The 22,442-nt window shown below is 42.8% G+C and overlaps 1 protein-coding gene across 1 annotated transcript in view; it reads right to left on the reverse strand.

Annotated features, from left to right (window-relative positions):
* The window catches only part of gfra1a (gdnf family receptor alpha 1a), a 71,967-nt gene extending 50,062 nt beyond the window's left edge, over positions 1-21,905 (reverse strand). The window contains exons 1-3 of the mRNA XM_026310148.1: positions 21,481-21,905; positions 20,765-21,070; positions 19,862-19,942 (exon numbers count right to left, since the gene is read on the reverse strand). Coding sequence (XP_026165933.1) covers positions 19,862-19,942; positions 20,765-21,070; positions 21,481-21,535 — 442 coding nt within the window. The 5' untranslated portion in view covers positions 21,536-21,905. The remainder of the gene's footprint in view (positions 1-19,861; positions 19,943-20,764; positions 21,071-21,480) is intronic.
* Between the last annotated feature and the right edge of the window lie 537 nt (positions 21,906-22,442).

Consider the following 22,442-nt stretch of genomic DNA (forward strand, 5'->3'; position numbering starts at 1 on the left):
CACTGAGATACATTCAGAAAAATCTTATGTTTATGTTCTCCCTTTAAAGTTAAACATAAAAACTGCACGTTTAGTGACTGTGCTGCGGTCTTCACGTTTGTTATAAAGAATGAGACGTGTTAAAGATGCCCTTTAAGAAAAGATGGTGTTTGTTCTTTAAGCAGTTGGCTGCAGAAGACACAAACAGGTAGAACCAGGAGAAAACGTTGCTGAAGACACAGAGTCTGAGAAAACAAAACCAGAAACCAATGCATGTTGGCATCTACTGTTTTTGTTCTACTGCTCTGAAAAGGTCAAATCAGGACTGTGCACAGCAGAATATCGTTGATGCTACAGTCTGATTCTCTCAGTATTTCCTGCTGTGACCAGGCCTTTCTTCCTTTCTTGTGAAGTGAACATGGAGCAGCTCTTTTATATGCTACACATGCGGGCACATGCCAACAACAGGAGATAAATAATAACATTGATCAAATAGAGATAATTAACTCAGCCTGTAGTAATCTGTATGTCATGTTTTGCATGTCATTGATTCAAAAATCACACATCCTCCTCAACAGCATATGAACCTTTCACCGTAGCTGCACAAAAGCCTTTCTGTCATACTTTGACATTTTTATTCTTATCCTGCTGCTTTTCTTTTGTGCAAGTTAAAAAATGTGCACAAAGCTGTTGCGTGAAGACTCATTTAGGGTGTCAAAGCCTCCCTGCAGAGAGCTTCTCTAATTGGCTTCCGCCTCTCCAAGACCAATCAAAATGGTCAATAATTGGAACAGTGGGGGGATGGGTGGGAGGTCGTGTCAGACAGGGTTTAGCTTCATGGGATTGTTCCCTAATCCACTTCTTGCCTACCTGAGCTCTCGATCTTTGTCTGCCTCTTATTGTTCACTCTCACTGTGCGTGTGCAGCCTTCGTCGGGATCATCGAGGTCACATATTTTACCACAACGCTAAACACCAGAGTTGCAGCTTTTGATTTTGTTACCTCTGCTACACCGAACAAATGAGAACGTTACACTGAAAATAAGACACAACATGTTTACAACAATCTATCCACTCACATTTTAATATCACTGAGAATGTATACATCTCTAGAGTAGAGTTTGGCTTCGTGTTGAGGCCACAGTGCTTCACCTTCAGGCACTTACTCTTTGTTTTGGCAACAAAATTCAGCACCAAACTCCCAACACCTGCCACTGCACAGGTGAAACAACATTAAATTCAATCCCGAGAATTGGCAGCTGCGACATATTTCTGTGGATATCTGTTTTCTTTAAGCATAAATGATGTTACGTCTGTGGTGAATGCACTTTTACAGACCAGATAAATAAACAGCTCGCTGCTGAGAATAACTCGAACTAGACTGAGACACACAGCTTACTCCCATGATGCCCAGAGTCAGGCACAAATTAATAGCTCTTGTTGGACTTCACGCTGGCTTTCTGCAATTAACTTCACCTATGTCTGTGTGCTACTTGAGCTGCGACATGATCTTCTGTGTAGACAATAGGATTAGATGCAGTCACAGCTGGGCCAGCCTGACGTACAGCTGTTCTCCACATCCTGATTTATGGGTTAGAAATTAAAGCTTTCCATGCTAAGCCCTTAAAGACACACTGGGGACAGTTTCAGGGTCTACTTTCCTCTGTAGAATAGAGTCATGTCTGGATGCAGCTTCATCAACTGGATTACAGGTGAGAGTCTCAGAAAGTTAAAACAAATAAACTGATGTTAATGAAAAACAGTTCCCTCCAAACTTAAAAAAGGGAAAAAACTCCTCTAGTAGAATTTAATATGTGGCGTAATGTTTCACATATGTGATTTATAAGAAAACACATTTTCTTCTAACCCAGTTTGCACATCATGAATCAACACGTCCCACTAACACCTATTTTACAACCAAATCCCCATATTCATTACCCTCACACAGCCTAATGGTAATAAGAAACAGTTTCAGACCTTCCTCAGAGAAACGCACCGTAGGCCGGGGAGCAGAGCACAGGAAAGCCGAGCATAACTGGCAGTCTGAGCACATAATCCCAACTACAGCACAAAGCACAGAGGAGGAGAGAGGGAGGCTGAGGGGACAGAAGCGAGAGAGTAAAGAGGGATAGAAAGACGGCAGGGGTGAGAGAAGGAGAGAAGAAAGAAAAGTAAGAAATAATTTAGAGGCGGAAAGACGGGAAACAAGTTTTGAGCTGTGTAATTGATCTACAAAGCTCTGGACAAACAGCAAATTAGCTCGTGTTCAACTAGAAAATGGAAGTGTGAGTTTAGCTCGGAGAGAAAATGTGTGCTAATCATTTAGGGTTGCTTCAGGAGAATGAAACAGCTGCAGCTCTGAAATATAGGAAAACTGCATGTATGTGTACGTATGTCAGCTAATAATTCTGCACAGCAAAAATATATCGGGTTCACATTTTGGTTTTTTTTTTAGTTTGGAAGCGAGATATTCCTGAACCAGCTGACAGAACCAGATTGACAGAGACACACTGGTGGCAAAAAGCATTTACAGAGCTCTCCATCATGTTAGGATCTGCACACACTTTTAAACATCAACTCTGACTCTCTCAAACATCTGAATTTAAAGCTTTTTACTCCCCTACCACGTAAAATGAGGCAGCAGGATGCATATACCTGTCTAAGACTGAGTTATCAAACTACAAAGACACCCACCTTTGTTCTATTAACTTCCACATCCAGGTTACTACTAAGTTCATCAGGGGCCCTGAAAGTTATTAAAGAAGCCAGAAATGACCCTCAGACTCCACAGGGATCAGATTTGCTCTTGTCCAACAAATGAACCAGTGCGTTAATATGTAGTTTCATATTCATTCACTGACTGAAGGGCCAGTTATCATCTTATCTCCAAGCTGCAACACACCAAACTGAAGTGGTTCTTTGGTAGAAACATGAGACAGGTTATTTCACCAGCTAAGCCATCAGCGACTTCATGGTTTAACTCCAAGGTGAGTATGCACAAGGGCGGCTAATTCTGTCTGAAAACAGCTCCGGATGAATCAACTCACCATATTGTGGCCTGGTTATTCTAAGTTATAAATCTCTAGTACAGAAAACAAGTCCAACATCTTAAGAGGGAGTATGGTTGAGTGTATGAATACATTACTTTGAGTTCCCACTTCTAAATGAAATTGGTTTCCTCGCCAGTCGTAAGCGCATTTGCACTGAGTACATTTCAACCTTCACTTCCCCAAGTTAAGATGCAGGAGCACCAGCGCTTTGCATGTAAATCTCTCAAGTCTAAGCACACAGCCTACGCTCCCTGGCTTGCTCTGTCTGTCTCTGTCTTTTTGTAACACACATACACACTCTCTCATACCCCCCCACACAAAGCTGTGCAGCAAATCCAACTCTGACTTTAACTCTCCGAAACTCCATAACTTGTATTTCCCATGAAATGCACTGTAGGGCAAAACAGAGACACGAGTACACACGTATACACTCATTAACACAGCTGCACTGAGTCTCTGGTGGACACACGAGCTCCTACGTACATAAATCAATATTCATCTGCATTCATCACAAATGACGCTCCATCTTTTTTTCTCTTCCTGTCTGTCGTAGAAAGGAGGAATAAACTCACTTTTTCCATTCCAGATAACAGATTACTGTTACTGAAGTTCACAACTTAATGACATGAACTGCAGAAACCCCTTTGCAATGTGGACTAATCATTTAGAAATGACTAACAGCAGGATTTAGCTTTTTAAAACTTCAACTCTATTAATTATTATTATTAATTAATGAAAATGAATGAAGTCAATTCAGTCGTCCAAAGTCCTACAAGTGAATCCTCATGGCTCCATAAAACCCACAAATTACAAACCTGGTCTGGAACTTTGACCAAAGCAAATTAACTAATGGTTTAAAAATGCACTGAATCTCAACAAGCTCAGGTCTGACACCAGAAAAACCTGGATTTGATTTGCACCACATATGATATGCAGCCACTTGACATGTAACTTGTCATTATAGAGCCAAAGAAAATGTGGCAGGATTCAAGTGTCCTGCAGCTGAACGACAAACACTGTGAACCCAAACGTCCAATATCTGCATCATCATCTCCTCAGTCTCCACTGCAGAAAACAGGTTCGAGTCCTGCTGCTCACGTGTTAAGTAAAAACACTAGATCAGTAATTTTATTGGTATATTTCGGTCCTGGAACCTGCTGTTGTTTTCAGGGAGGTAACCACAGTCCCTTTTAAAACCAGCACCAGACGTTTTAGCCCCAAAAACACACCGGGTCCACTCGACCCCCAATGACCCCCATGACCACCTGCCATTTGATCTGAGGGGTCAGTGCTCAGACAACAACAACTGACCTAAGTCAAGTTTGACAAATCCATCCTGGACAATTATGCAAAGCAGGTTTTGAAATATACTGTGTTATAAAGTGACGCAATGAAGTATAGGTAATGTTTGCATCTTTGCTGTCGATGGACACAGGCTGAATTATGGCCCCAAATAAAGACCTTTAGATGCTTTGACCTCCCTGAACTATGGCCTTATTTTACCAATCAGGTTGCACAGTGTAATGTTACAAACACTCCTCTCTGATAACGCCTGTTGATATATGGTCCAAACATTATGTCTCATTAAAACTACACTGCAGAATCTTTTTGGATACCCTGAATTTAGGAACGTGTGTGTTCAATAATCTCCTCACAGTGGAAAGGTTGTTTGTCATATGATTTATGTGAAAGTGAAGACAAAGTCTATTTTATGTTTAAGTGCTCATTATATTGTGATTTAAGGGCTGAAACTGCAGAGTTTAGTCAGAGTTGTTTCACTGTGCGCTCGGCGTCCTATTCCCTTAACACGTACAAACACTTCAAATGCTCAGTGTGCGCTAAAAATGATGTCATTTCCTGCCAAAAGTTCGCACAAGTCCTCGAGCTTGTTCTCAGGAAGGTAATGTGCCGAATCAAAACAGCTCTGCTGTGCCACGTCAAGCTGCCCGCCAGGGTCTGAGCTACCACTGGCTCTCCACTATCACTGCATACTGGGAGCAGTGGGAAGAAAAGTCTCCTGCTCATTTTTCAGTCCACAGATTGGAGCAGAGGCTGCATTCTGGTGTGTGCGTGTGTGTGTGTGCTCCACAGGCACAACAGTAGAGTACTGTGAATCACACATCAGGACACCTGGCTCTCCACGACACACACAACACAGCTGACTGTGCTCTCTCTCTCACACACACACACACAGCCATGAAGTGTGTTCGGCCTTGCAGCCCTCACACTGGTCCTGTTGCACATTATGTCCCTTTCCCCCCCCCCCCCCCATCCTGACTGGATGGTGATAAGTCCCCCCTGCTCCTGGTCAGTGTGAAGCTGTGAATAATGGATGAAGCACAAGTTGTGAGCAACAACAGCAGAGCGCTCGCATGATGGACACAAACACGAAGAGAGAGACGAAGCATCTGTCTCTGTCTCTTTTACTGCCTCTTCATGTCTCATAACAAATCAGCAGGATGATATTTGTCTTTTAATTTCAGAAACATCACTCAGAGAAACTAATTTCACACAGCATGTTGTCCAGCAGCCGAAAGTGCTTTGACTCAGCGGCTTCACTGTTTACCGTTTACTTCGACCTTAAAAACACTCACACCATGTCTGTCTCAATCTATGCAGCCAACACACACACACACACACACACACACACACACACACACACACACACACACACACAGTGCTCCATCCCCTCAAGGTGGTACGGTCATGCCAGCTCTAACACCCATAATTCTCTTTCCATGTGTTATTTCAGGCTCTCCCAGAATGCGCTTTCTCTCATTAAGGTTGCTTTAGCATGCATGTGTGCAAAGTGCACGTGTGCATCAGCATGGCTTTGAATCAGAGTCTGGATGGAGACAAGCTAACAGTCGGACAGACATTGTTCTAAGTGTTCGAGGCTCAGTGCCAGTAACCTGTAGGAGTAGAAGTGGGTCGGTCTCTCTCTCTCTCACTCTCACTCTCTCTCTCTCCCTCCAAAACTAAAAAAGCTCTCAATCCATCAACGCCTCAACAACGCGCGCCCCCGAGAGCAACCTCGAGACGCTCTAGATCCCCACGCCAAAACAGAGAACGACTCACTTACCTCCATCTCGCCCATCACACTCTACTCTCCTCCCTCAACTCCCTCTCTCTCCCACACGCTCTCCTACACTCTCTCTCAATATCCTCACTATCCTCTCTCCCACCTCACTCCCCCCACTATCTCTCCTCACACTCTCCCTCACTCTCTCTCTCCTCCCTCTCTCTCCCCCACTCTCCCCACTCTCACTCTCTCTCTCTCCCTCTCTCTCTCTCCCTCCCTCTCCCCCACCCCCCTCTCCCCCACTCTCCCTCACTCTCTCTCTCCCCCACTCTCCCTCACTCTCTCTCTCCCTCACTCTCTCTCTCTCTCTCCTGACATGGCTTCCTTCAGGGCTCAGACCACGCTCAGTGACCTGTGCTGCTCTGCTCCAACAAATGACACTGGAGGAAGAGACTGAGCGGAGGAGCTGAAGACTCTTCAGTAAACATAAAGTCAGAATTTTGGCCTCACTTATAAATTTGCCTAAGTTAGTTTCTGGATTAGTTGGTTTCCTTTACCACAATAAACAACAGTTAAACACCGATTCTACTATTCTTCCAATCAGCTGTGGGACTGTGAACACATTAGTGTTGTTAGTGCTTTGTTTCGTTTTGTTAAGGGGTTACTGGGGTGAATTTCTGCCATGTCCCCCAGCCAACACTGCTGTAATATACTGTATATGTGAGCACTTGTGGTATCTCCTTAGTGGAAAAATGTCGCTCATGAATTATGTACTAACTACATCAATATTGTCCAGTGGTTTTGTGCTTTATGACTCGAGACCAGTGGCCGGTCCAGAATGCGTCATAGCAGGAAAATGAATAGTCCAGTGTGACGGACTAGAGGGACGCTCAATGACCTTTCTGTTACAGCAGCTGTCTAACAAACGGAAATCCTTCAAATGTCTCTCTCTGTGTGTGGGTGATTCTTTCTTCTGCTTACATCGGCACATCTCATTTCGTGCCGTCCTGCACTGCCTGTTTATTTTATGCAGATTAGCAATGTTTGCCTTATGAGGTGCAATAGGTTTCCTGTAAAAATGCAAATGTAAAACATTTAACACAGCTATAAAAATATTTAGCTCTGTAATATATTTACCGTACAGCTTCATTTATAATTAATCATCAGGATTTTATATTGAAGCTGTGAGAATTGTGCAAAGTCTCGAAGAATAGCACGAGGAGATAAACGCCCTGGGCGTGGCCCCTCTTAAGCTTCTCTCACTAAGAATGCAGATTTTAAATAAGCTCTCTCTTTCAGACAGTCATGACTCATTTGGATCAGAGGGGGATTTTAGCCTTCCTCATTTAATGATAACGGCTCACCCAAAAGACAACGAGCCCGTTGCCAAATCTCCTGAGCTGACAGAGTTTTGTGCGGACTTTAGCTCCATTTTGAGTTCCAAACTTGAAAAAGATAGGTGTCTGATTAAGAATTAATCAAATTATAAATCAAAAAAAAAACCCCAATAGAGATGAAAGTTCTGTATTAAACATATTACTTTACCATATTACTGTTAAAAGCCAAATAAAATGCAGGACTTTTTCAGTCCCATAAAAATTGGCATTTTTTAAATAAATAATTTTTTTGTAACAAGATTAGTCATTAATAAAAAAACACTCTTTGAAATCCAACCTTTATTCTGGCTGTTGACTCAAACTGTCAGCTGAATAGTGAAACTGGAACTCTTACAATACGGTTTTGCACAAAAGGAAACTTTCCATGTCCTTTCACTGGAAGGGTGAACTATTCTTGGCTTAAGAAAACACTTTGACCTGCCTGAAAAACAAACAAAGCTCAGAGCGAGCGGGTCTGTCTTTAATCTGACACAGAGCTGTTTTCTGTGGGACAGATTTGGGAATTCAACACATTTAAAAGAAGAAAAACTGTATAACAAAGACTGTTGTTTGCTGTAAGAGCTGCACCATTTCACCATCTGAGCTCTTTGTACCAGGATTTTTATGGAGGTGGCTCAACTCCAGTGACACAGGCTTCATCGTGAATTTTAAGACAGTGACTTGGATGCAACATCCTCTTCTATCATCACATTTGATGTTTGATGGCAGAGCTGTTGGCCTCCCCTCGGGTGACAGGCCCAGCTGGTTTTCCTGTGGCAATGTTAATTTCTTTATCAAAATGAAACAGTGATATGTTGTTTGTCGGTGGATCTGGGCTTTTAATGAAAACATGAAGCTTCCACCAAAAAGTAAAGATATTGATGGTTTTTGTTTAACCAGTGTCAGTTTACACAGATCTTTGTTTTTGTTTTCTACATTAAGTAAATGAAGCAGGTTAGAAAACTATAATTAGATTTTTAAAAACGAGGTGATATTTGATCTTCAAAAGATGATTCACTGTCAACTTGAGTCAAGGAATAGACATAAAACATTTATTTATTTATTTCCTCCACAGTGCAGCGCCTTAAATGACAATTACTACCTGGGACGATAAATCTCTTTAAATGACAATTTTGGAGAAACAGTATTTACAGTTAAACCCTCAGTGGAATCTATATTCCTGTCAGAGAAGACGGGGATTGAAGGGGATTTTAATTAATCTGAATGTCAGCATCCCTCAGGATACACACACAAATACTCACACACTCTGCCGTACGCATGCACGCGCGCACACACACACACGCACGTGCACACACAACCACAAGCAACTGTGCCATCCTATAGTTGTGAGGTCACTCTCTGACATCTTGCATTCCCGAATTTCTTTACTCGATGGACAGATCAAAATGTCCTCACTTCCATGGTAAAAGCAGGAACAGGTTGACCTGTGCACAAATGTGTGTTTGGGGCAGACGTTTGATCATTAATCGTGATTTTGATATCGATTCCAGCTCTAAGGATGTTTTGTAATGTGGCAAGAAGAAACAGAAACAGGTTTAGGAAAATAAGCAGAAAAACTGTTTTATAAAAAGTATAATCTGAAAAATAATGATGCAACGACCATGTGTGAACACACATAACATGCATCTCTTAACAATAATACACTCATTTAAATTCTTTAATGTATCTGGCAGATTCAACCTAAGTGGTCGTGTTTCTGGAGTAACAACTATCTGATGCTGCTGATCTTTTCTATCCTTTTCTGTCTTTCTGTCAGCACAGACGTAAATTACAACAAGCGCTGCCTCGTTTATTTAAATATTCAATTAGTCTTTATCAAGTCTTATTCTCACTATACTAACTTCCTCTGAAATGTTAAAACTCAAACCTTTTATCCTTTTACAGAGTTTTTGACAATTCCACTCTAATGTTTAATGCTCAAATTGAATTAAAACAGGTGGACAGAAATGCCCCGGTGAAATCGACAGAGATGATGTGTGTTGCCCCTGAGGTTTTAGTCAGAATGCACAATTCATCACGATTCAACCTCATAAAATTATTGATGTGATCCAGCCTTTAGCAAGACTCGCAGCAGAAAATGTGTGTGTGTGTGTGTGTGTGTGTGTGCCTCTTTGGTCAGCTGCATGCAAACAGATGTTTGTCCATCCATACATGATGCTGTGTGTGTGTGTGTGTGTGTGTGTGTGTATGCAGTGGATACTGAGAAAAGCTCAGGTCTTTGCAATAAATATTCTATTGGCGTGCAACGTGCTTGTGTTCATGTGTTTGCGTACATGTACACATGTACCCAAAACCGAAAAGATAGAGTGAATTGCAAAATAATGATCAGATTCATTCATACAGATCTTCAGCAGGCTGTAAAGCAAAATGAAATACTTCCCTCCCATCCCAGATTGAAATAAGCTGTTTTGGCCATAAAACTAATGTAACAGTCACAGACATTGACTGCCCTCTAAAATGGAAATTCATAAGCCAAAATGGCGCAGTGGGAATATCAAAAAATGACATATCCTTACTTCTTCCACCCCACACATTTCTGCGTGTCTCTTAGTGCCTGTACACCTCCTATCTCTTCTCCAGGGTTTGCTCAACAAACAGCACATCTAGAAAAACTCTTGAAGGACATGTCAACCCCCTGTGACACAGCTGACTGAGCAACCAGACGGACAGACGGGCCAACAGACCTTTCCCGGATGGTGCCGAGGGAACCGAAATCTATAAGTGATACCACGGAGAGTAGTCTCTGGACATCTCTCAACCACAAGCATCTCTGTAGTGAACTAGTCCATCTTTCCAGCCTGGTTTAGGTTTGGTTTAGATGTGGTTTGCCTCATCAGTAGTCAGGATGTACTTTAATCTAACGCCAGTACAGAAAACAAACCAAAGTGTGGTTTTCTTGGTATAAATGGAGCATATTGGATAACCAGCAGATCTTGATACTACTAGAATCAAAGTCTAAGCCAGAGCCAATGACAGACTTTGGTCATATATCTACATGCGTCATAAAGCCAGAACACGTGAAGCATGTTTCTGATGCCCCTCAGCAGCAACATGGACTACTTTGTTTTGAAATCTGTAATCTAATGACAGGTGTATCTTCAACCAGCTGTTTGAAAGATGTGCACAGGGAAAGTGCCGTGTGAGCAACTGTACAAAAAAGTGTTTTGTCCCCTTTTGTCCCCAGAAACATACCAAAACAAAAAAAAAAGAAAATCAACTGCAGGTGACTGCCACAAGTTTCCCTGCAGATGCTCATAATGTCTTTGACTTGAGGTCTTGAAAACAATCATGCATGATCAAAACACAGAAACACAACTCTATGTTGTTACCCAGTATGGCCCAATTCGGATGAGCTCTCCTGTTTCTACTGGGATCCTGAAGTTCCGTGGAGGAGGGGCTCCCTCTGCCCAGACCGGGCTCTCTGACCTGGGCGCCCCCCCTGCCTTGAGCCGAAGTGGCGGAGCTGCTCCAAGGTTCCCCACCCTCTGTAAGAGATGCGCTTCATTCAGGACCACCAACCAACAACCATCTGGGGTCATCAGGGTGTACAAAAGTCATGGGGGGGTGGGTCAAGACTCCAAAGGACACTCACAGGTCAAAGGGTCAAGGAAGAACTGGCAAGACAGCATTCAGGTCATCTACATCTGCATTCTGGGTGTTTTCCAGGTAGGCAAAGGTAAAGGTGGAAGGAGCACGCAGGAGCAGGGTTTCTAATGAGTACCACAGAAGGAAGACCAGTTTAATACGAGGACAAGGAAAAGAGGAATCGTTACCTGTAACACTGTCGAGGGAGTATAGTTCGCATCTGGAGCAGCACAGAGAGAAACTCTATGCCCTTTTGTTGCTGCTGTCAATCAGTGAATCACAACTGGTCCAATTCATGCTGCGTACCTGCTCGCTGGGTCTGCACGAGCTCACTGCTGACTCTGGACTTCAGTGATCTGAATCACTGAAGTTAAAGCTGGACTCTGTGTGATTCAAGTACCAATAAAGAGCCCAACCCTGACAGAAGCACATTTTGGGAGCTTTACCTAGACTACCCGTTGACAAACTGCACCATTGGTGTGGCGATAGATCCCTGTTTAGCTCACTTACGTGTCACACCACGTACACACCACCAAATCAATCAAACAGTCACACTAGCCTCACATGAAACAAGCCCAGAATAGAAGCTCTGAGGCTGCCTGGCAAATTGGGGGCACGCAGCTATAGATTTTTAGTTAGGAGGATGGTTGTGGATTAAACAAATGCAAATTTATGTATCAATGCCCTCATTTAACATCTCTGAGAGGAAAGACTGGCACAAAACAAGAACAGCGGGATGCTGTATGTGGGTATATGTGTGTGTTTTTGGTGCCAGCGGGGGCATGCATTCTACATGTGCGTCTGTGGGTGCATGTACACTCTGGGCTCTTGGCTCTGTGTGTGTCTGTTTAAGACTGGGTTTGCTTTTGAGGGAAGCTGCTGTTCCGTGATCAAAAGGAGATGCACAGAGGCAGAAAGAGAGAAAAGGGGATGAAGCTATTGTTTTCTAAAGAGAGGAGTTTGTTAGTTAGCGGCACTGCTTTAATCAGATGTACTGTGGCTGTTGACAAACATGATCACAGGGGACAGGCTTTAAATTCCAGTTGACCAATAGGGACCTTGAAAGCAAGAGGAAAGAATTTATCCTGCTGCAAAAACTGGATTAGGAGCTTTAGATTCCCTGGAACCAACGTCCCCAATTGAGGTTTTCGAAAGATGATATGAAGAAGAAGGGGACTTCCCGAGACCAGTGACGAGCTGTGCACCACCCAAACCTACAGCTACAGCTGAAGCGTAACTACATCTGCTGGTACTAGCAAACACAATTAACTTGGATCCAGTGGAGCTGGAACATTAAGTAACATCATGATAAGACAGTTATTTTTATTTATTTTCTATGATTACTAAAAAAAGGTTAGACTCTGCTAATTAAGAGGGTAACAAAACAAAAGCAAGTGCTTTTTACTATATGACAGAAACAACCAGATGTGACAAAAACACAATAAACTCACCACATGCACTGAGTTAACAGCCTTGGCCTGTGCAGCACAGTATGTCGTCACACCCCCTTCATAAAATTAAGCATAAAAAAACTAGAAATCTCAATTATTGCAGAGCTTTGCTCTCACGGCTTTAAGTGTTATCGTTGGTGCAACAAGACCCAAAACACACAAACTACGAAAGAGACATTTCAACAATTTAAAGCAGGGAAAGAAGCATAACATCACAAATCCACTTGGACAAAGAAATATAAGAGTACAGCTCGGTCCAGTCTGGTTTGCTTTAGTAGAGTATAAAATTCTGTTAAGACACAATAATACAAGCAAAAGTGTTGACAGTCAGAGCCAAAGCAAGTTAATCCAGCAAGCTGACTGTGTACAGCTGAGGGCATTGAGCAGCAGCTTAACACAAGGCCGTGGCTTTGGCACACCTGCCAGTGGTCAGTCATGCCTTCAGCCAGCTGAGCAAAAACACAACATAATTCTAACAGGCTGTAATTAACTACACTGCATTGAACAAGCCTTCTCTTCATTACTGCTTTAAATGTAGTTATTTATGTCATTTAAGTGTGTATATATTAAAATTAGGCTGAGAAATGGTTAAGGTCTAGCCAAGGACAAATTAGTGATTTTCAGCCCAAAAGCTGTCCAGATGTTAAAAGTGGCCTAAATTGGATGAAAAGTAAAATGTATTTTTCCATTAGCACTTTAATGACTATGTTTCAGTGTGAACGGAGTCAGAACTACACGATGAAGTATAACCTGGTCATCTATCATGTTATTTTAAAACTACAAAATGAATAATAGTGTATTTCCATCATGCAACATCTGCCCAGGTTTACTTTGTTAACATTTATCTGTTTTGGTACTACATGAAGGAGATGGTTTTATGTATGAATCTGACACTTCTTAAACCTAAAGTTCTCTTTATATATTTCAGAAATCCATCCTTTGCTATTGAGTCCGGCCTAACTGCCTGTGCACAGATATTCTTGTGTAACTATCTGCGTAGGTGACTGCAACTGTGCATGTGAAAAGTTAATTGTCTATATTTGCATGCAGTATAAAGAAGTGGCGAGAGGCAGACCTGGCACCTGCTCCCTCCTGCTGATTTGAGCTGTCAGCCGCATTTATTAAGTATGATGAATCACCCCTCCACTTCACATCCAATCAGAGACCTCTCAGAGGAACTCAAATCTGGTCACCTTTAACTAAATGATTTTCTTGGCCCATGGTGCGGCAGCCAGCAATTGGACTGGCAACCTGAGGACATGGCTGCTGTTAGAATTATTCTGCCAAAGGCCCACAGCTGGATCAGTCATTTTTGAAACAGTATGTTGAATTAAGTGGCCAGCTGACATGTAACTGGATGGGCACGGCGGATTTTAAAAGTCATGGTTGGAGGGAGGAAATATAAAAATAAAGAGCTCTACAGCCACTGAGACATGGGATGTAACGGTGTTCTCTTGACCTTCCCTTAAGGAATTGGATTAAATCTGAACTAGGTTCAGTGCCTGCTGCATAATACAGTACATTTTACAATGCATGCTGACAGCTAGCACTGAATCAGAATAATCTTTCTCCCACAACGTAGAGGAATTTTCCATTAGCCATGCCTTTCCTCCCAAACCATCAAAACCTTCAGTCCATCTATAGTTAAGAAAAAATGTGCTCATACAGCTCCTAGAATATCTGACTAGATCATGTTAAAGCACACGCCATGCTAAAAATCTGCTGTGCAGAGATGAGACAAGGTCAGTGAAAACACAAATCCCCAACAGAGTATGTCCTTCCTTCAGAACACAAGCACAGACAGACTGGAACTGTACACCTGAAGGATATAGCTTCTGATCCTGACCTGAACGGAAGAGCTTGGGCAGAAAAGAAGGAGGGAACAAGGGAAGAAGAGGGAAATCAATAGATTCTTGTAGACACAGCCTCAAGTTTCCAATCTAACACAGCGCCATATTGATTAGGCTTCATAAGAGACAAGGCACAGGGACAGTAATGTCGGCAGTGGATTTGGGAGCCTTTGCCAAAACAAACCCCTGTGCAGCAGATGGGATCTATAAGATCTATAAGAGCAGCTTCTTCTCGCACAGCAAATGGATGGCATAACTTAATGGATGCATGAATGAACACAGTAAGGACACATACCAGAAATGTGTCATGTCGGTGTACTACGAAGAACAAATAATGAACACGCACACCACCAAGCACAGTACATTGAAAAGTACTCTGGATAAAACTGTCTAGAAAGTCCACAAGTTTAAATTCTAAAGTGAAGTTGCTGTGAGTCGACCAGATTGAGACTGACACAGCTTAAACGATATTAACTTGAAGGAACTGATGAGTAAGCATTTCTAAGTACACTGGTGAGGTCAGAAGTGCATCATCTAAACAAACCCGGTACCTGTCGTCCAATGTTTCTTCATCTAAATCAATTTGAATGACTGTTTCTGCAAAGTGCTGCACAAACAAACATGACTTGCCTTCTGCATTTACTCAGCTTTTCCCTCTGAGCTCTCTGGCTGCAACACCGACCGGACGTGAAATATCTGTGTATGTTGGTGGAAGCTGTCCAGGTGTCTTTAACCATCAGCCTGGAATGACTGATTTGGTCAGGCCAATACCTGATCTGTTTAATAATGTCAGAACCGATGGACCGAATCCGGGTCCAGTGTCGCCACTTGGTGCACATAGGCTGAAGGCTAAGAATCAGTGAGGAAACACTTACTCTCTCAACAACTCCTATAAAGTAAACACTAAATCTGCTTGGTAGGACTGCTTACATCCAGAGTAACTCCCAGCTACAAATACATTTGACTGGATAAGCGTGAAGCAGGAAACAGCAAAAATAAATAAATAAATAAATAAGAGCAAGTGTGCTCAGTCAACCAACTCAGGATAAATAAAGGCAGAGAAGTAAGAGAACAGATACAGATACTTTCTCTCTAAAGGATCCAGCACAATAAATTATGTTTCTACCTCTGTAACTCCTCTGCATTCCCTCCCTGCCTCTATCTCACACTCACATAAATACAAACACAGATGCAAGCACAGACACACAAGCAGGAAAAGCGATAGCAGTAGACACTCTTATCTCTAAACATTGGCAGCTCATAATGAGAGTGACTTCCTCTGCAGCCGGTGGTTGAGTGGTGCTGACAGCCTCTAGCCCTGAGCGTCAGTACACAGGGATTTGAAGCGCTGCCTTGGCTCGACAGCCAGGCCATGCACTTACAGATGTTTTAAAACTCACAATACACACACACACACACACACACACACACACATATAAATATATATTTACATAGACATCACTGTAGCTGCACTTCAAGGTTGATTTCAGTAGTAGGAGGCAGGAGGACAAGATGTGTTTGATGTCTTGACACTTGGGAGAGACACAGTACTGAGCTTTGGTGTACCGGGGCTTATGAGCGGTGAGTGGGTGATATACAGGAAGCTGCTGTACCAGCCAGTTGGGAGGAGGACAGAGCTTATGGAGGGAGTTTAAGCCAAGCAGACATTAATATACAGACCAGCCGGGGAAAAAAATCATTAGTGCAGAGCCACCTGTAGAAAATTAGAAACATACACATAAATAGCTCCACTGCTGAGGAAAATCTGTCAAGATTTAGTTCTATTTAAGTAACAGCTGCTGATGCCCTTGATATGTAAGGACAGGAAACACAGAAGAGAAAGGGTATGAAAATATTTCATCAAACTCCGCTGTACATCTCATAAACTGTACCAACTGTTTTGTGCCGCAAACCTAAATGTCATATTATCACTTCAAAACTGCCGAACAACTGTAAAGGTCAGTGTACAGGCCAGGGTGAAAATGATAGTCGTATAAACCCATTTCTATTCATTGATGGAAGCTCCTGGAATCTGTGATCTTATCCATTTTCGCCCACTGCCAACCCATCATTTGCTGCATTTATGTTAAGTCACTTTTGGCTGCTGCCCAGACTGTCGATTACAGTCTGTGTCACTCTTCACCTCGTGTCAGATTTGTCTGGCCTCATATAGTATCCGTACTAAAAGACTAAACAGAGCAATCATACACTGTGATGTTTCTGGCAATTTGTCCAAATGTTTTAAAATTATTTCAAACCATGCCTTCAACAGATATACACTTCTTTTTAAGTCACGCACGCCTCAGTTTATGCTTTGGCACTAGAGGAGTAAAAATGAGAGGCTGTGATGTTGGAGAGAGTGTTGATTACATCAATCTACAGGAAAAGTTGGCAGGGTCGCTGATCCCGAAACACTTCCAGCAACCTCCTCAGCAAAGATATGCTGACCAAGACAGACATGGAGAACTACATTGCATATTGCCTTAGGAGTCTATTGAAGACAGAGCTGCCTTCTGCAATCTGAAATCCATAAATGTGCTACAGTGCCGACATCAGGTCCAGAGATGTGCATCAGACAACATGCTTCTTTCCAAACCTTTACAATCAAATATCACGTGTGATACCTTTCTAGTTATACTATATCTATTTTTGTGCATATTTTATGACTCACCAGCCCCACTGAGAAATAAAAACTGCAGACTGCTGCTCTGCCGCATCAGTTTTTTGTTGCACAGGAGTTACTCACACTTTTGGTTGTGACTCACTGGACTCAACCCAGCAGGTAAAGTCCCTCTGCCCAGGTAACAATCTGAAGCTAAAATAATCCAGTGAAACTTAAGTGTGTTGTGTGCATCTGTCTGCTAAAATGTTGTATTTCAGGTTCTGGGGGAAAAAAAAACATGTTAAATGTATCAATTAAAGTTTTCTATTAAGCTTTATATTATAAAAATTCTTTCACAAACAAAGGCCTGTAGTAACCACTTCAATAGATTTACAGTGACTGATGTTCAGCATCAACAGCAAACTGTGCTGTGATAATGAATTTACAGCTTGTAGCTGATTTAAAGCAATTTTCTTAAATCTTAAATCTTGTTTTCTTCAATGATATTTTCATACATCACCAATGACAATACATACATCATGTACAGTACATGTTATATGTGACAGCACCCTCGGAAAATTTGTAATGACATCAGACTGACGCCTGTATCGGTGCCACTGGAGTGAATTACAGAATGAGGACCAGGATGGCTGCCTATTGTTCCTATAGCTGAACTCTACTGTCATGATGAGACAAACATGTTCAACAGCCTCCTGAGAAACAGGGTTAACCACAGACTTTAATTGTAAGTGCTTCATAAACTGGTGTCAGAGAAACCTGGAGAACTCCAAAAAATAAAACTGTCCGTTTTCATAATAGGCTCTTTTCAAATTATGTACGTTTGTGGCGTTTTTCTATACGTTTTGAGGTTTCTGATCAGTTTCTTGCTGCACCATGGACCAGAAATATGACGAAGCTGTCTCAGTCATCAAAATCAATCTCAAAGCTCTAACAATTTCTGTCTCAATCCTTCTCCTCTTACCTTGTCGTTTAATTTCTATAGACAAAGCAAAAGAGGCAGCGTAATCTCATGCTTTGTGTTTCTGTGCCCCCCCTCTTCGTAGCCATACCCCTTCTCCTCTCACCCTGCTCCTGCTCCATTCTCCACTAATCATCACCAGCTATTCTCCTTCTAGCTTTATCCTTAGTTTGTCTCCCTGTCCAATCAGTTGTCATCTGTGTATAGAAAACTGTGGGCAGAGACAGAGGGAAAGTCATGGCTTCCAAAACTGCACATGTAATGACAGACCCAGGCTGATCTAATGCTATTGTTTATGCAAAGCTGCCAATAAAGATAATGATATATTTGGGTTAGTGCTTCAGTGGTTCCCAGTGTATGGGTCAGGACCACCCAAGATGATTAAGAAAGATGAAAGAAAGAAAAGTGTGTTGTATAGAATTTGGTTTTTTTTTTTTTTCTAAATTATCCAACTCATTTCTCTCAAACACTGTGATGAGGAGTCACAACATTGACATTGCTTCATTTTAAAGTATCACACACGGCAAAAAGGTTTGGAACCACTGAATTACCGTTTGCTTATTAATGCTCTGACAAAACAATTGAAAACTCAGAAATGAATATGCACATATTTTCACTGTTTATCAACATTTTATGTGATAATTAGTTGAGCACAGCAGAAAGTAATCCATGGATGAATTAATAATGAAAATAATTAATAGTTGTAACCCCACTCTCCAAATGTTCTTCAATGACAGACTCAGGTTGACATGATATCTCAGAGATATATTGTATATGGAAAGCCATCAATCACCACAAAGAGGCATTTGAACACCAAGTAAGGAACGCCTGCCTTCACTATAAGAATGACACTATAAATCTGTCCGTTGTGGCTCCGATATTTCAGACTGTCGAGCAACGTCGCCTCTCTGTGAACCTGTTCAGCACCGATGGCCTGTGGGTGTCTCGCCCAAACTGGGACTGGCTGGCATATTAAAGACCAGAGACATATACTATATAATGTGACGTGCTCGATTTTTTCCCTTGGAAAATCCTCCTATTTTGCCGTAGCAGGAGGAGAGAACCGGCTTTACAAAAAAAAAAAGAAAAAAAGAAGCCTTCTCTGTATTTCTTTAAAAGTAAATTGGTCATGAAGCTGGCACCCAGTCCAAGATTTTATTTATCTACATCTTACCACTCTTATTATAATCTCACCTACTGTAGGAGAAGCGTTGGTTCAGGGCAAATCAGTCTATTATAAGATAAACATGACAGAGGAAACAGAAAAGTCTCCTCTCTATGAAAAGGGGTCAAAATATCCACCTTATTGTTTGAAGATGTGGAGGCAGAGCATGTCTGCTTGATTTGACATGGCACTCATCACCTGCGGGGTAATAATGAAATTGTAAGCAGCTACATGATTGTGCCACATTTGCCCGTCAGATACCGACAACTGTGAAACCAGAGGACCAGTGGGCTTTGTACAGGGGAATAACATCGCCATCTGGAGGCTCGAGGCAGCAACACTTCTACATACTGATCTGCACAGAAAATGTCTGTCATGCTCTCTCATTGCACTGACGACGATACTCACACTCTTTTCAACAAGTGGATTCAAACAGCCACAAGAGAATGCAGTACACAACCACAGTGAAACACACCAGCAACAGCCGAGCCCTCCTTCTACTAGCTATCCTCTGCTTGATGAGACCAAGAACTATAGCTCCCCATGCAAGGTCGCTTCCAGCCAGCATGCATTATTGCTGGGGAGAGAACGAGGGGAGAGAAAGGCAGACAATGGAGACTGAGGGATAATAGTACTTGACACACAGATAACCTTCGATGACTGCATGCACAGCTTGGAGCTTAACCATATCTCAACTGAGACAGGTGACCAATGACAGACGGAGAAAATAAATAGTAAGGGATGGAGTGAAAGCCTCCAGAGAACAGGTTTTTAATTCTTACCAATGATGGGAGCCAGGCGGAAAATGTCAGACAGACGGCTGTTCACGGGCTCGTACGGAGAATCCTCCAAGAAGTCATTACCTGTGAGGAGGATAAGTAGATGTTATAGACAGATAGGTAGCTTGATAGATTTTAACGCCGTTTTACTTGTCCCTCACCCCTCACACTGGCCTGCATGTGACATGGGATATTTGGGTCAGTCGATATCCATGCTGGCACACAGCCACACGCTTGATTAGGCAGGTTGGTCAGCTGTGTTGCACAACTGGAAGTCGATTCACTGGCACTGACTGGATGCAGTTTAGGACTAAAAGCCCCCCTGCTACGATCAACACTTTAAGATGGCACTGCTAGACTGAGGGGCTTCATGCTCCATTACCTTCCAAGAAAGTGATTTAGGAGGTCAAAAAGGGTCTCGGCTCTGCAGGACGGTGGTTGTGAACCAAGGCAGGGGCCAAATTTGAATGAATGAGTGATTGCGAATGATTGCATTGGACTGTTAGTATAGAGCTGTGTGCCGCTTTTGTCGTTTTTGTGTAAGAGCTCAGGATGGTCACAGAGCTGGAAGGAGAGGGAGTGGGTGTGAGGACTTGTGCTGCTCTATATAACAATGGGAGGAGCTGGGGCAACTAATCATCTCACCCCTTTCCAGATTAGATCAGAAATCCTATTGGGGATGTTCAGTCCATGTTTTCTATTGCTTTTTTCAAAACAGCAGTACTGCAGGCAAAGACCTAGTGGGGCTTTTATGACATCCCCAAAGAAATGCAGCAATGTTGTGTTGGTCTGTTTCTCTAAAAACATTAAAACCTATATTCTACAACAGGATATGCTAAAAGGGTGTGGCTGTGTCTTGTCTCTGTTCTTGAAAAGAAAAAGTAGGACCAAAAGCGCTATACCAACCTTGTAATGTCTGATAGATCCCCCAATAAATGCGCAGGCAGTTCTTCTCTTTCTTCATGCCCCTTTTACACCGGCAGTTGTACAGCGGGCTCTGTTTGAGCGCGTCCATGGCGCTCCGGCACTCGTCCTTGGCCTCCAAACCCGCAACCATGCTGAAGTTGCTCTCCTTGCCGCCCGCCACGCACTGCCTCATTGTGCGGTACTTGCTGCTGCATGCCTGCTCCTTCAAGCACTGCTCACTGGCCCTCACACAGTCCAGCCGGGTGACCCCGGCGCGCAGGTTCTCCTCGGCGTAAGACAGCACATCTGAAAAAAAGTGGCATTTATAATAGGAGTAAGGAATAATAACGCACATTTACTGGTCGTTTGGGCACTTGTGCAGAGTAAACATGAAGCTTTCAGGGGTTACAATATTTCAGAGATGAGCTTTTCCAAGGGACCCAGTGAGACATAGAAACGCAGCGGTACGTCGCCCCATCGTGCCGCGGAAAACGTGCAGCTGAGTGAAAATCTGCTTTTTAATATTTTTGATGAGGCACTAACAGCTCCCAGTTGACTTTGGACTGCTGTACAGTAGCCTCGACATGTTACCCAGATTTCCAGTGAACAGTCGCTGCCTCTGCCAGCCCCCCTTTATTATAAGCCCTCACAGGACTACGGGATAAATTAGTATCAAGCGGGCAGCCGGCGGTGACAATAAATCCAATAAAACTTACCTAAAAGAGGCAGAAGAACATACAGTGCTGCGAGGATCATGGTCTTCCTCTCCATGTGAAACACAAACCCTTGTTGGAACAAAATTTGCGAACTAAAAGCGACTTAGCAGTAGTTTAATTCCCAGGGTACTTCCACAACAGTATTGAGATCCATTGAAAAGACGTAGCAGTGTGCGCTCCGCTGTACACAACACATCCAGGGCGCCTCATGCGAGAAAATTTCCCCTCCAAAAAGTGTCCAGAGCCGATTCTGCAGTTTCTCTCACTCTTCCTAGTCTACACACAAAAAGAAAAGCTTCTTTCTTTCTTTGCTTCCCGTGAGGGCGGTCTTCTCACCGCTGGGACGCGGACAATGGATCAGAGCAGCTGTGGACGCGAAACGGGCGAGTGTCCTCCAACTCCAGCCAGCGGGATGCTTGCGTCTGTGCGTCTGAGCGCACACAGCCAACTGACTGCTCTCTAGCGCATTCAGCAGCAGGAGAGTGCCAGCTTCCCACTCGCACTAAATTACGGTAATCTTATCGTAAATTTACAACAAAAGGTCTTCCTGAAACAGCACTACTCACTCCTGTATTATGTCAGCCTTACAACGGCAGCACAGAAAAGAAATAATTAGCTTCCAGTTGAGTCAACTCACTAATAAGTCCCAGTGGGCGCACAACAGAACAGAAATAATGCTGAAAGGTTATCGTCACTGCTGAGTAGCACACTCGCTGCAAATCTCTTTATTATAGCCGTTTTATTGTGTTTAATTTTAATAAACCTCCTAGCACACACATATTCACACACACAAAAATCATTGTTCTCTTTCTATGCATTGAGGCCGCGGTGTAACCACAGAGATGCGTGTATTTGCATTTATGACGTTACAAAACAAAAACCAGCGCCACCACCTCCTGATGTGTGTGGTCTGATTCACATTTCAGTGAAACTGCGCTGACGGACAGAGGGCAAAGAGCGTG

This window comes from Mastacembelus armatus, chromosome 15 (assembly GCF_900324485.2).
Source record: "Mastacembelus armatus chromosome 15, fMasArm1.2, whole genome shotgun sequence".
In the NCBI taxonomy this organism is placed as follows: Eukaryota; Metazoa; Chordata; class Actinopteri; order Synbranchiformes; family Mastacembelidae; genus Mastacembelus; species Mastacembelus armatus.